This window comes from Salmo trutta, chromosome 21 (genome assembly GCF_901001165.1).
Source record: "Salmo trutta chromosome 21, fSalTru1.1, whole genome shotgun sequence".
NCBI classification, from domain to species: domain Eukaryota; kingdom Metazoa; phylum Chordata; class Actinopteri; order Salmoniformes; family Salmonidae; genus Salmo; species Salmo trutta.
The window spans coordinates 41,625,828-41,638,858 of record NC_042977.1 but is presented as its reverse complement, the minus strand read 5'-3'; the positions used below and the strand labels follow the sequence as shown (position 1 = coordinate 41,638,858).

Below are 13,031 nucleotides of genomic sequence, written 5' to 3'. Positions count from 1 at the left end.
TCCTAGACAGCCAAAAAGACTGAGATAAGCATATTTTTTATTTTATATAACCTTTATTTAACTAGGCAAGTCAGTTAAGAACAAATTCTTATTTACAATGACGGCCAAGGAACAGTGGGTTAACTGCCTTGTTCAGGGGCAGAACGACAGATTTTTACCTTGTCAGCTCAGGTTTTCGATCTAGCAACCTTTTTGATATCTAGATACATCAATTGTATACCCTTCATAATAAAATGTATTAGGTTCTAAATCACTGGTAAAAGGCTAGGCCCGCTCTAACTTTAGATTACGTTTTTTTACCATTGTTTCAGTCCGTCTGATTTGCCACAGAAAGAAAGGACCATCTTTAGGAAAGGCGTCCTGCACCCGTCCACAGAGTTATAGTACTGTCTGTTTCAATCCACAGGTAGCAAGAGGGGAAAAAATAAAGGACCACCTTCACTTCAGATGCCCTGTCCAGGGTCATATTCACTTGGCACCAAACGGAGGAGAACGGACTGAAACAGGGAGGAACTACCTGATCTTGTCCATTAAGTAACACTTGTTTTTGTTTTCCATTGCGAAACATTTTGCTTCAATGTGCAGTAATGAATACGACCCAGCATCTAACCACACAGTTCCAGATGGTTCTATCAGAGAACAAGTCAGCCATGGCCAACAGTTCACACCAGTGGTATGACAGTCTGCAGCGCTGGCACCTGGAGCTCTTCCTGATCCCCGCCTCCCTCCTCACCCTGGCCACCCTGCTGGCCAACCCCATCCTCCTGGCCTGCATCCTCTTCTCCCGTTCCCTGCGCCAGGAGACCCGCTACCTCCTCCTGGCCAACACCTTGGCCGCAGACATGCTCTTCCTCTCCCTCAACCTTGTTACTGTAGTCTGTAATACTTTGGGGGTAGCCATGCTGAGGGTACTCTGTGAGCTGGTTTCGGCAGTGACCGCCGTGGCGTATTGCTGTGCTGTGCTGACCGTCACACTAAAGGTGGTGGATACATACGTGGCAGTACGTTGGCCACTCCACTACCACGATCTGCTCCCCCCGGCCCGTACCCGAAAGATCCTAGTCGGGGTCTGGCTGTTAGCCGCCATGTACCCCCTCTCCCTGGTCATCGTCATGGAGGTGATGGAGGACAACGCCCCACAGAGGTCAGAGGTGTGTCTCATTCTCATCTCCATAGGCAAGATGGGCAGTGACATGATGGTGGGCGTTCACATCTACTTCACCATGGGAGCCGTTGTCTGCACGCTGCTCATCCTGTATTGTTACGGCCGTCTCTACTGGGTCACCAAGACCCAGGGCATCTGGCAGAGCCGCTACTCCCGGGCCCGGGTCACCCTCTTGGCCCACGGGGTTCTGCTCCTGCTCTACTTCAGCCCGGGCCTGGTCTTCACTGTGGAGCTGGTTCTGTACCAGCGCCAGGAGGTCAGCCAGGATATCCGCGTGTGGATCAACACTGTCAATATGTGTATGCTGATGCTACTGCCCAGGGCCTGTGCTCCCTACCTGTATGGTCTGTGGTATAGGGATATCTCTGATACTCTGCTGGCAGTGTTGCACCGACGCAGGAGGCTCAGTCAGGTCACTGTGGCCTAGAAATAAAGACCCACACACTCACAACCCCATAAAGAGAAATGAGAGGGCCGAGGGTTTGTTTAATAGAGATTCTTGTGAGAGTGTATTTTTACCTAATGAAGCCCACTATGTTCTCTTGTGACCCACGGTTTGCCATGTGCAAAATCATTCTCCAACCCCAAAGCTGCCTTGAAAATACCATAACTTTTTAAGACAAAAACATTAATTGCTTAACTTTTTAACCTTTTTTCATTTAATTGGTACTATTGCCAAGCTATTTCTCTGTCTTAGCCGATAACACTAGCCCTTCGCTATTCCATGTGTCAATGTACAGTGAGCTCCAAAAGTATTGGGACAATGACACATTTTTTGTTGTTGTTTTGGCTCTGTACTCCAGAACTTTGCATATGAAATGATACAATGACTATCAGGTTAAAGTGCAGACTGTTAGCTGTAATTTGAAAGTATTTTCATCCATACTGGCTGAGCCGTTTAAAAATTACAGCACTTTTTACACATAGTCCCCCCATTTTAGGGGTCCAAAATTATTGAGACAAATTCACTTGTGTATTAAAGTAGTCAAAAGTTTAATATTTGGTCCCATATTCATAGCACGCACTGATTACATCAACACATTGGTTGGATCCATTTGCTGTTTGTTTTGGTTGTTTCAGATTATTTTGTGCCCAAATGAAATTAATGGTAAATAATGTATTGTGTCAGTTTGGAGTCACTTTTATTGTAAATAAAAATATAGTATGTTTCTAAACACTTCTACATTAATGTGCATGCTACATTGATTATGGATAATGCTGAAAGAATTGTGAATATTGATGAGTTAGAAAGTTACAGAAGCACAAATATCATATCCCCCCCAAATAAAAGGCAAACCTCCCCTGTTATTGTAATGGAGAGAGATTAGCATGTCTTGGGGCCATGATATTTGTTTTATATGTTTGTGATTGTTCTGGAATGTCTTTCCTAATATCTCCCCAAATAATGAAACGTCATTGGCAGGTTAAGCGCCTCTTTCCGCATACCATATTCCTCTCTTTATGTGGAGACTTTAAAATGGCTTGTTTTGTCGGGTGTCTACTTTGAGAATGTACTTGTTATTGTTGCTTTCCCATATACTTTTAAAGCAGCTGGGACTGTTTCATGCACTGAACATTGAGCTTGTTTAAAAACAATGTAGGTGGGGTTGAATCAATTCTACATAACCCAAATGCAACCTACATGATCATCACACATTATATGATGTCAACAAGCTACATAAGCACTCAACAGCTGGGGTTTTATGACCGTAATATTATGGCAAAGTAGCATTTCTGTCCATTTGCCTCAAGACTTGTTTGCCCTTATCTGGGTGTCCAAGGAGACCAATAACAAACGGATCTGTGGATTGCCTAATGGAAGACTTCACACTCAGTGGCATCACCTCTAATGGCCTGATTAGAAAAGAAAAACACTATTTCCTCAAACTCATTGTTGACACAGTCAGTCGGGGATGGTGGACACTGGACAAAGAAGAGGGAGACGGCACGTTAGTTCTGTAGAGATGGCCGCTGAAGAGAACCAAGTGGTCCTGTCTCTCCTCTGTGCCTTTGGGACCTGGTACAACAACTCTGGCCACGCTGAGAGACATAGCAGAATCTCCTCTGAGACCAGCGGCAACACCTCAGACACTACAAACACTACTACCAACTCCTTCCAGAGGCAGGTGGAGCTGTTCACCCGCGAGTGGCACGTCTTCCTGCCTCCGCGCCAATCCAGGGCCATGCATGTTTGCCCCATCCTGGGCTTCCTGGCGGTTTCTCTGGTGATTCCTGTCATCCTCACCCGAATCCTGACCAGGTGAGTCACCCCAAATCCAAAATTGTACCTTAGATCGGATGCATGAGTGTGATGGTGTGTAGACCTGATGGATAGGTGTGAAGGTATCTAGACTTGATGGATAGGTGTGATGGTGTGGTGGTGTGTAGACCTGATGGATAGGTGTGGTGGTGTGTAGACCTGATGGATAGGTGTGGTGGTGTGTAGACTTGATAGATAGGTGTGGTGGTGTGTAGACCTGATGGATAGGTGTGATGGTGTGTAGACCTGATGGATAGGTGTGGTAATGCTACAGTTTTAACCAAGGCTTTCAGATCTTAAGCACATAAGGGTTAGGGTATGTGTCAAACTCATTCCACGACGGGCCGAGTGTCTGCAGGTTTTCGTTCCTCTCTTGTACTTGATTGATGAATTAAGGTCACTAACTAGTAAGGAACTCCCCTCACATGGTTGTCCAGGGCTTAATTGAATGGAATAAACCAAAACCTGCAGACACAATGGATTTGAAACCCCTGGGTTAGGGTAAGGTTGATTTGGAATTAGGCATATGTAGCATTCATCATTCTCCTCCTCCTCCTCTTCCCCCCCACCTCCTCCTCCTCCCCCCCACCTCCTCCTCCTCCTAGCCCCAGGATGCGCCAGGAGACCCGCTACCTCCTCCTAGCCAATGCGTTGCTAAGCGACATGCTGTTCGTGTCGCTGTACATGGTGAGTGCCTGTCTGAATGCAACAGGCGTGTTGATGTCAGAGTGGGCGTGCTCTACCATCCTCTTCCTGCTGGGGTTGCTGTACTGCGCTGGGATCTTCAGTACCAAGGCCATGGTGCTGGACACCTCGCTGGCTGTGATGGCTCCCCTTCGATACTACGCCCTGTGGCCCGTCTCCAGGTAATGGGAACACGGGCTGGGAGAGTTTTATCAGTACTTCTTACGACTTCACACTATGATGTAATAATGGATGGAGTTTAGAGAAGCCGTTTATCTTCCATCTTTTCTTCCACTTCTTCACTGGTTGCCCTTTTCTTGTGGAAAAAGGTCACACATCTTGCTGCTGTGCCAAAGCAAGTGAAATGGATAAACAAAAGTGAAATAAACAATGAAAAGTGAACAGTAAATATTACACTCACACAAGAATAGATATTTCAAGTGTCATATTATGTCTATATACAGTGTTGTAACGATGTGCAAATAAAGTAAAAAAAGGGAAAATAAATCAACATAAATATTTACAATGGTGTTCGTTCTTCACTGGTTGCCCTTTTCTTGTGGCAACAGGTCACAAATATTGCTGCTGTGATGGCACACTGTGGTATTTCACCCAATAGATATGGGAGTATATCAATATTTTCACATTCTTTTGGGGTCTGTTTAATCTGAGGGAAATATGTGTCTCTAATATTGTCATACATTTGGCAAGAGGTTAGGAAGTGCAGCTCAGTTTCCACCTCATTTTGTGTGTGTCTCTCTCTCCCCCTCCCCTTTCTCTCTCCCTCTCTCCTCCCCTTTCTCTCTCCCTCTCTTCCCCCTTTCTCCCTCTTTCTTTCCCCCCCTCTCTCCCTCTCTTCCCCCTTTCTCCCTCTTTCTTTCCCCCCCTCTCTCCCTCTCTTCCCCCTTTCTCCCTCTTTCTTTCCCCCCCTCTCTCCCTCTCTTCCCCCTTTCTCCCTCTCTCTTTCCCCCCCTCTCTCTCTTCCTCCCATCTCCCTCTCTCCCCTTTCACTCTCCCTCTCTCCCCCTCTCTCTCCTCCCTCTCTCTCTCCCCCTCTCTCTCTCTCCCCCCCTCTCTCTCTCTCCCCTCTCTCCCCCTCTCTCTCCCTCTCTCTCTCTTCCTCCCCTCTCCCTCTCTCCCCCCTCTCCCCCTCTCTCTCTCCCCCTCTCTCTCCTCCTCTCCCCTCTCTCCCCTCTCTCTCTCTCTCCCCCTCTCTCTCCCCTTTCTCTCCCCCCTCTCTCCCTCCTCTCTCCCTCTCTCTCTCTCCCCTCTCTCTCTTCCTCCCCTCTCTCTGTCTGTCTCTGTGTGTGTGTAGGACGAGGAGGGCGATTGCTGGTATTTGGGCTGTATCTGTGTTCTTACCAGCAGCGTCTGTAGGGGTGCTTGTGTGGTACCACTCTACTGGACCCTGTTCCCTACAGATCTGCTCCCTGCCCCTCCTGCTGGTCCTCACCGTCAGCCAGTCCACTCCCATGCAGGTGGCTCTCAGTCAATCAATCAAATAACCAAGCAATCGCAATGGAGATTACTGTGAAAACCAAGGGTAGGCAACCCTGGTCCTGCAGTGCTTCATGTTTTTTAACCGAACTGGAAGACCAGGTGTGTTGAATTTAGGCAATTACTGATCAATTAGCTCAGTTGGTGTGGTGCACAGTTGGAACAAAATCATGCAGTACCTGCAGCACTATAGGAACAGGGTTGTCTGCCTCTGGTGTAAACCTAAACAATAATTACATTCAAGAGTGAGAAGGTTTATGTATATTACAAAAAATATATTTTTATTTAATTTATTTAACCTTTATTTAACTAGGACTCCCAATCACGGTCGGATGTGATACAGCCTGGATTCGAACCAGGGACTGTAGTGTAGTTATTATTTTGGTCTAAGATGTAGTTTATGTATTGTAAAGTGAAACCAGTATGTGTTTTTGCATACTTCTGTCTCATTACATGACATTGTCATTCTCAGGTGTCTATGCTGCTGGCAGTCACAGGTGTCCTTCTCATTCTGCTCCTGGTCTTCTCTGGCTATATCGTTCTGTACTATCGCACCCGCATGTCTGGCGTGTGGAGAGGTGAACGCTCCTCCCGGGCCAAAGGCACATTCCTCATCCACTATCTCCACCTCATCCTGTCCTTCTTGCCCATGTTGGTGCTTCTCATCAAGCTACTGCTCTACTGCCACCTTGATGCCGTGGACCTGCGTGCCAACCTGTGGGTATCCCTGGTGGTGTGTAACATCCTCCTGGTGCTCCCCAAGGCCCTGGCTCCCTACCTGTACGGCCTCAGGTACAGGCACCTGTGTGAGGCCCTGTTGGCCTTTTATGGGCTGAAACGGCCCACCACCGTCTCGCCTGTCATGTGAGAATAAAACATTTTCCTGGACTTAGAAGAATATTAGCACAGAAGAAGAATCGAGGAGATTGGTCTGTTGACACACGTTTCACTCTGGTGTATTTCTCAGCATCAGTATATCTTACAAGAGTATTTTCAAAATGAAGAGAAATATCAAGGTCTTGAGTTGAAATGGGGACCCTTTTCTCCTCATATCTTATTTCAACATGGAGTTATAAGCCATCAAACACTCTGTCCACTTGTGACAAGCAACCCCATCCCGGGGTTGGTTGTCAGGACAGTGTGGGGTTGGTTGTCAGGACAGTATGGGGTCGGTTGTCAGGACAGTGTGGGGTTGGTTGTCAGGACAGTATGGGGTCGGGTGTCAGGACAGTGTGGGGTTGGTTGTCAGGACAGTATGGGGTTGGGTGTCAGGACAGTGTGGGGTTGGTTGTCAGGACAGTATGGGGTCGGTTGTCAGGACAGTGTGGGGTTGGTTGTCAGGACAGTATGGGGTTGGTTGTCAGGACATTATGGGGTTGGTTGTCAGGACAGTGTGGGGTCGGTTGTCAGGACAGTGTGGGGTCGGTTGTCAGGACATTATGGGGTTGGTTGTCAGGACATTATGGGGTTGGTTGTCAGGACAGTGTGGGGTCGGTTGTCAGGACAGTGTGGGGTTGGTTGTCAGGACAGTGTGGGGTTGGTTGTCAGGACAGTGTGGGGTTGGTTGTCAGGACAGTGTGGGGTTGGTTGTCAGGACAGTATGGGGTCGGTTGTCAGGACAGTGTGGGGTTGGTTGTCAGGACAGTGTGGGGTCGGTTGTCAGGACAGTATGGGGTTGGTTGTCAGGACAGTATGGGGTTGGTTGTCAGGACAGTGTGGGGTTGGTTGTCAGGACAGTATGGGGTTGGTTGTCAGGACAGTGTGGGGTTGGTTGTCAGGACAGTATGGGGTTGGTTGTCAGGACAGTGTGGGGTCGGTTGTCAGGACAGTATGGGGTTGGTTGTCAGGACATTATGGGGTTGGTTGTCAGGACAGTATGGGGTTGGTTGTCAGAACAGTGTGGGGTTGGTTGTCAGGACATTATGGGGTTGGTTGTCAGGACAGTGTGGGGTTGGTTGTCAGGACAGTGTGGGGTTGGTTGTCAGGACAGTATGGGGTTGGTTGTCAGGACAGTGTGGGGTTGGTTGTCAGGACAGTGTGGGGTCGGTTGTCAGGACATTATGGGGTTGGTTGTCAGGACATTATGGGGTTGGTTGTCAGGACAGTGTGGGGTCGGTTGTCAGGACAGTGTGGGGTTGGTTGTCAGGACAGTGTGGGGTTGGTTGTCAGGACAGTATGGGGTTGGTTGTCAGGACAGTATGAGGTTGGTTGTCAGGACAGTATGGGGTTGGTTGTCAGGACAGTGTGGGGTTGGTTGTCAGGACAGTATGGGGTTGGTTGTCAGGACAGTGTGGGGTTGGTTGTCAGGACAGTATGGGGTCGGTTGTCAGGACAGTGTGGGGTCGGTTGTCAGGACAGTATGGGGTTGGTTGTCGGGACATTATGGGGTTGGTTGTCAGGACAGTGTGGGGTCGGTTGTCAGGACAGTATGGGGTCGGTTGTCAGGACAGTATGGGGTCGGTTGTCAGGACAGTATGGGGTTGGTTGTCAGGACAGTGTGGGGTTGGTTGTCAGGACAGTGTGGGGTTGGGTGTCAGGACAGTGTGGGGTTGGTTGTCAGGACAGTGTGGGGTTGGTTGTCAGGACAGTATAGGGTTGGTTGTCAGGACAGTGTGGGGTCGGTTGTCAGGACAGTATGGGGTTGGTTGTCAGGACAGTATGGGGTTGGTTGTCAGGACATTATGGGGTTGGTTGTCAGGACAGTGTGGGGTTGGTTGTCAGGACAGTGTGGGGTTGGTTGTCAGGACAGTGTGGGGTTGGTTGTCAGGACAGTATGGGGTTGGTTGTCAGGACAGTGTGGGGTTGGTTGTCAGGACAGTGTGGGGTTGGTTGTCAGGACAGTGTGGGGTTGGTTGTCAGGACAGTGTGGGGTTGGTTGTCAAGACAGTATGGGGTTGGTTGTCAGGACAGTGTGGGGTTGGTTGTCAGGACAGTGTGGGGTTGGTTGTCAGGACAGTGTGGGGTTGGTTGTCAGGACAGTATGGGGTTGGTTGTCAGGACAGTGTGGGGTTGGTTGTCAGGACAGTATGGGGTTGGTTGTCAGGACAGTGTGGGGTTGGTTGTCAGGACAGTATGGGGTTGGTTGTCAGGACAGTGTGGGGTCGGTTGTCAGGACAGTATGGGGTCGGTTGTCAGGACAGTGTGGGGTTGGTTTTTACAATGTGTGCCTTTTTTTGTTTTTCAGCATCAATTGAACCAATTTAGAAAGTTTTAGGAAAAAAAGTAAATGCTTTCTTTATTGAACAGTATTTCTATCTAACATGATAAAAATAAATAAGTAAAAATAAATTGAACGTAGTTTAATATTTGCTTCGACATTGTAGTTCTTACTCCACTCAAATCATCATATCAATGCTTAATAGAACAATCATTAACCATCTGATATTTGGATGAAAATTACTTCTTTTTTTAAAGTGAAAAAAATAAAGCTGTAAACTGGAATACTTTTTCAAACAGAAACAGGTGTGTGTTCATCTGAAGCAATCAAAGATGTCAACGTTTCACAATTTTGGACAGAACAGTAGACAGTAGAGCACAGCAGCGTACAGTAAAGAAAACTAGTGTACAGTACAATACAGCATTAGTCGAGTACAGTACAGTATACAGTCGAGTACAGTATACAGTCGAGTACAGTATACAGTCGAGTACAGCACAGTATACAGTAGTGTACAGCACAGTATACAGTAGAGTACAGTACAGCATTAGTCGAGTACAGTACAGTATGCAGTAGTGTGCAGCACAGTATACAGTGGAGTACAGTACAGTATACAGTCGAGTACAGCACAGTATACAGTAGTTTACAGCACAGTATACAGTAGTGTACAGCACAGTGTACATTTGAGTACAGCACAGTATACATTTGAGTACAGCACAGTGTACAGTCGAGTGTACAGTGCAGTATACAGTACAGTATACAGTCGAGTACAGTATACAGTCGAGTACAGTACAGTATACAGTCGAGTACAGTAGAGTATACAGTAGAGTATACAGTGCGGTATACAGTAGAGTATACAGTAGAGTATACAGTAGAGTATACAGTGCGGTATACAGTAGAGTATACAGTAGAGTATACAGTGCGGTATACAGTAGAGTATACAGTCAAATACAGTAGAGTACAGTCGAGTACAGTATACAGTAGAGTACAGTGGAGTACAGTATAGTATGCAGTGGAATACAGCACATTATACAGTATAGTACAGTATACAGTAGAGTACAGCACAATACAACACAGCAGAGTACAGTACAGCACAGTATACAGTAGAGTACAGCACAATACAACACAGCAGAGTACAATACAGCACAGTATACAGTAGAGTACAGTATATAGCCGTGTACAGCAGAGTACAGTACAGTATATAGTAGACTACAGTACAGCAGAGTTTAATTAAGCAGAGTACAGTACAGTAGAGTTTAATTCAGCACAGTGCAGTACTGTAGAGCACAGTATACAGTAGAGTACAATACAGTAAAACAAGTTGTGCATTCAGTGAAGAAAAGTATAGTGTATTCAGTACAGTACAATAGAGTAAAGAAAGTGAAGTATAGTTCACTTCAGTACAGTAGAAGTGCAGTACTTTAGTATTATATTCTACTGTATTCTACGGAATTAAACGCAACTGTACTGTACTTTAATGTACTGTACTCTACTGAATTAAACACAACTGTATGGTACTGTACTCTAATGTACTATACTCTGCGTAATTAAACTGTACTGTACCGTACTCTAATGTACTGTACTCTACGGAATTAAACTGTACTGTACTGAATTCAACTGTTCTGGACTGCAGTGGATGGCTGTGGAAGATCTTCCAGCCAGAACTGTCAATAGGCTAACCAAAATGTTTTGTTTATAAGAGCGTCTTTGAGATTGTTGTTGTAATAAAAAGCGCTATACACATTAAACATGTTATTACACTGTACTCTACTGAATTACAATGGACTCTACTGTACTGAATTACTCTGTACTGCACTGTACTCTACTGTACTGGACTGTACTCTGCTGAATTAAACTCTACTGTACTGTGCTGTGCTTGCTGTCCAAACTTGAAAACATAGACATCTTTTCAACATCTGGAAAATACAGTCAGGTCCATAAAAATGTGGACATTGACCAAGTTATTATTATTTTAGCTGTCTACCACAGCATATTGGAATTGAAATTAAATAATGAATATGAGCTGAAAGTGCACATTTTCAGCTTTAATTTGAGGGTATTTACATCCAAATCGGGTGAACGGTGTAGGAATTACAGCACTTTTTATGTGTGGTCCCTCTTTAATTAAGAGACCAAAAGTAATTGGATAATTGGCTGCTCAGTTCCATGGCCAGGTGGGTGTTACACCCTCATTCGTTTGTTTACAAGTGAACAGATATAAGGTCTAGAGTTGATTTCAAGTGTGGCATTTGGAATCTGTTGCTGTTAACCCTCAATATGAAGTCCAAAGAGCTGTCACTGCCAGTGAAACAAGCCATCATTAGGCTGAACAATCAAAACAACCCCATCAGAGAGATAGCAAAAACAGGTGTGGCTAAATCAACTTTTTGGTACATTCTTTAAAGAGAAAGAATGCACTGGTGAGCTCAGGGACACCAAAAGGCCTGGAAGACCACAGAAAACTGTGGTGGATGACAGAATAATGATTTCCCTGGTGAAGAAAAACCCCTTCACAACAGTTGGCCAGATCAATAACATGTCTACCTCCTGGAGGGTATCTGTGTCAAAGTCAACATTCAAGAAAAGACAGAGTAAATACACAGGGTTTACCACAAGACGGAAACATTGGTAAACCTCAAAAACAAGAAGACCAGATTAGAGTTTGCCAAACAACATCTATAAAAAGCCTGTACAGTTCTGGAACAACATCCTATGGACAGATGAGACGAAGATCAACTTGTACCAGAATAATGGGAAGAGAAGAGTATGGAGAAGGGAAGGTACTGCTCATGAGCCGAAGCATACTATACCACCTCATCTGTGAAGCATGGTGGAGGTAGTGTTATGGCGTGGGCATGAATGGCTTCCAATGGACCTGGTTCCCTTGTATTTGTTGATGATGTGACTGCTGACAAAAGCAGCAAGATGAATACTGTAGTGTTTAGGGCTATATTATCTGCTCAGATTCAGCCAAATGCTTCAAAACTCCTTGGACTGCGCTTCATAGTGCAGATGGACCCGAAGCATACTGCAAAAGCAACCCAAAGAAGTGGAATCTTCTGCAATGGCCAAGTCAATCACGTGACCTGAATCCAATTGAGCATGCATTTCACTTGCTGAAGGCAAAATGCCCCAATAACAAGCAGGAAGTGAAGAGAGCTGCAGTAAAGACCTGGCAGAGCATCACCAGGGAAGAAACACAGCATCTGGTGATGTCTATGGGTTCCAGACTTCAGGCAGTCATTGACTGAAAAGGATTTACAAGCAAGTATTAAAACTCACAATTTAATTTATAATTGTTAGTTTGTCCAATTACTTTTGAGCCCCTAAAATGGAGGGGCTATGTATAAAAAATGGTTGTAATTCCAACACGGTTCATACAATATTTTGGACAAAACCCTTAAATGAAATATGAAAGTCTATACTTAAAGCACATCTTGATTGTTTCCTTTCAATACATTGTGGTGGCGTACAGAGACAAAATGATGCAGTGTGTCACAGTCCAAGTACTTATGGACCTGACTGTAGTTTTTCTAGGTGTCTTTTCAACTCATTTAGTACTTTAGTAATGGGGATGGATTATGACCAGCAACCCCAACATCAATGTGACAACCCCCCCCCCCCCCCAATGTTAATTAAGATGCTAGTTACCACATGGCTTGACCTATAATAAACTCACAAATAGGCTTGAAATAAAGCTCTCCCTTTCCTGTTTTCAATAAAAGTATTTGTTTATAAATACTTCCATCATGCAACAGTTTATTAAAGAAATAACAAGCTATGAATATTTACTTTCACCAATAAAAACATTCTAATATTCCATCTCACCTCGATGTTCTGTGACCCTGACATGACCACATGGAGGATACACATGTTTATCTTGAAATGGTGACACACCCCTCTTTGAGTTCTGAGTAATAACCAGTGTGACAACAAACTAGTGAGACAACATTTTTTATATTTACAGTCATTTAGCAGACGCTCTTATCCAGAGCGACTTACAGTAGTGAATGCATACATTTCATACAATTTCATACATTTTTTTTTTCTGTGCTGGCCCACCGTGGGAATCGAACCCACAACCCTGGTGTTGCAAACACCATGCTCTACCAACTGAGCTACAGGGAAGGCTATAACCCATCTCCTCTATGTTGTCCTTCAGAAAGTAATGATAGCTCAAATCCCCCACGCCAATAATCTGTGACATGAACACTTCTGACATTGAACTTAAGTGACCAAGCTGCTTTCTCTGATTCTATCATTTTCTGGAT

At 45.4% G+C, this 13,031-nt stretch overlaps 2 protein-coding genes across 2 annotated transcripts; both read left to right on the top strand.

The window, feature by feature from the left end:
• Positions 1-151: 151 nt before the first annotated feature.
• On the top strand, positions 152-1,971 carry LOC115157463 (probable G-protein coupled receptor 148). Its single transcript, XM_029705729.1, has one exon. The coding sequence runs from the start codon at positions 588-590 to the stop codon at positions 1,590-1,592; it is 1,005 nt and encodes a 334-aa protein (XP_029561589.1). The 5' UTR covers positions 152-587; the 3' UTR covers positions 1,593-1,971.
• Positions 1,971-6,621, top strand: LOC115157462 (probable G-protein coupled receptor 148). Its single transcript, XM_029705727.1, has 4 exons — positions 1,971-3,425; positions 4,031-4,291; positions 5,425-5,587; positions 6,079-6,621. The coding sequence occupies exons 1-4, from the start codon at positions 3,079-3,081 to the stop codon at positions 6,472-6,474; spliced, it is 1,167 nt and encodes a 388-aa protein (XP_029561587.1). The 5' UTR covers positions 1,971-3,078; the 3' UTR covers positions 6,475-6,621.
• The last annotated feature ends 6,410 nt before the right edge of the window (positions 6,622-13,031 follow it).

Bases quoted from the DNA above. Each gene is read 5' to 3' on its own strand.
- LOC115157463 (XM_029705729.1), top strand. From the start codon at position 588: ATGAATACGACCCAGCATCTAACCACACAGTTCCAGATGGTTCTATCA.
- LOC115157462 (XM_029705727.1), top strand. From the start codon at position 3,079: ATGGTGGACACTGGACAAAGAAGAGGGAGACGGCACGTTAGTTCTGTA. The intron at 3,426-4,030 runs GTGAGTCACCCC...TCCTCCTCCTAG, and splicing joins CTCACCCGAATCCTGACCAG to CCCCAGGATGCGCCAGGAGA. The intron at 4,292-5,424 runs GTAATGGGAACA...GTGTGTGTGTAG, and splicing joins GCCCTGTGGCCCGTCTCCAG to GACGAGGAGGGCGATTGCTG.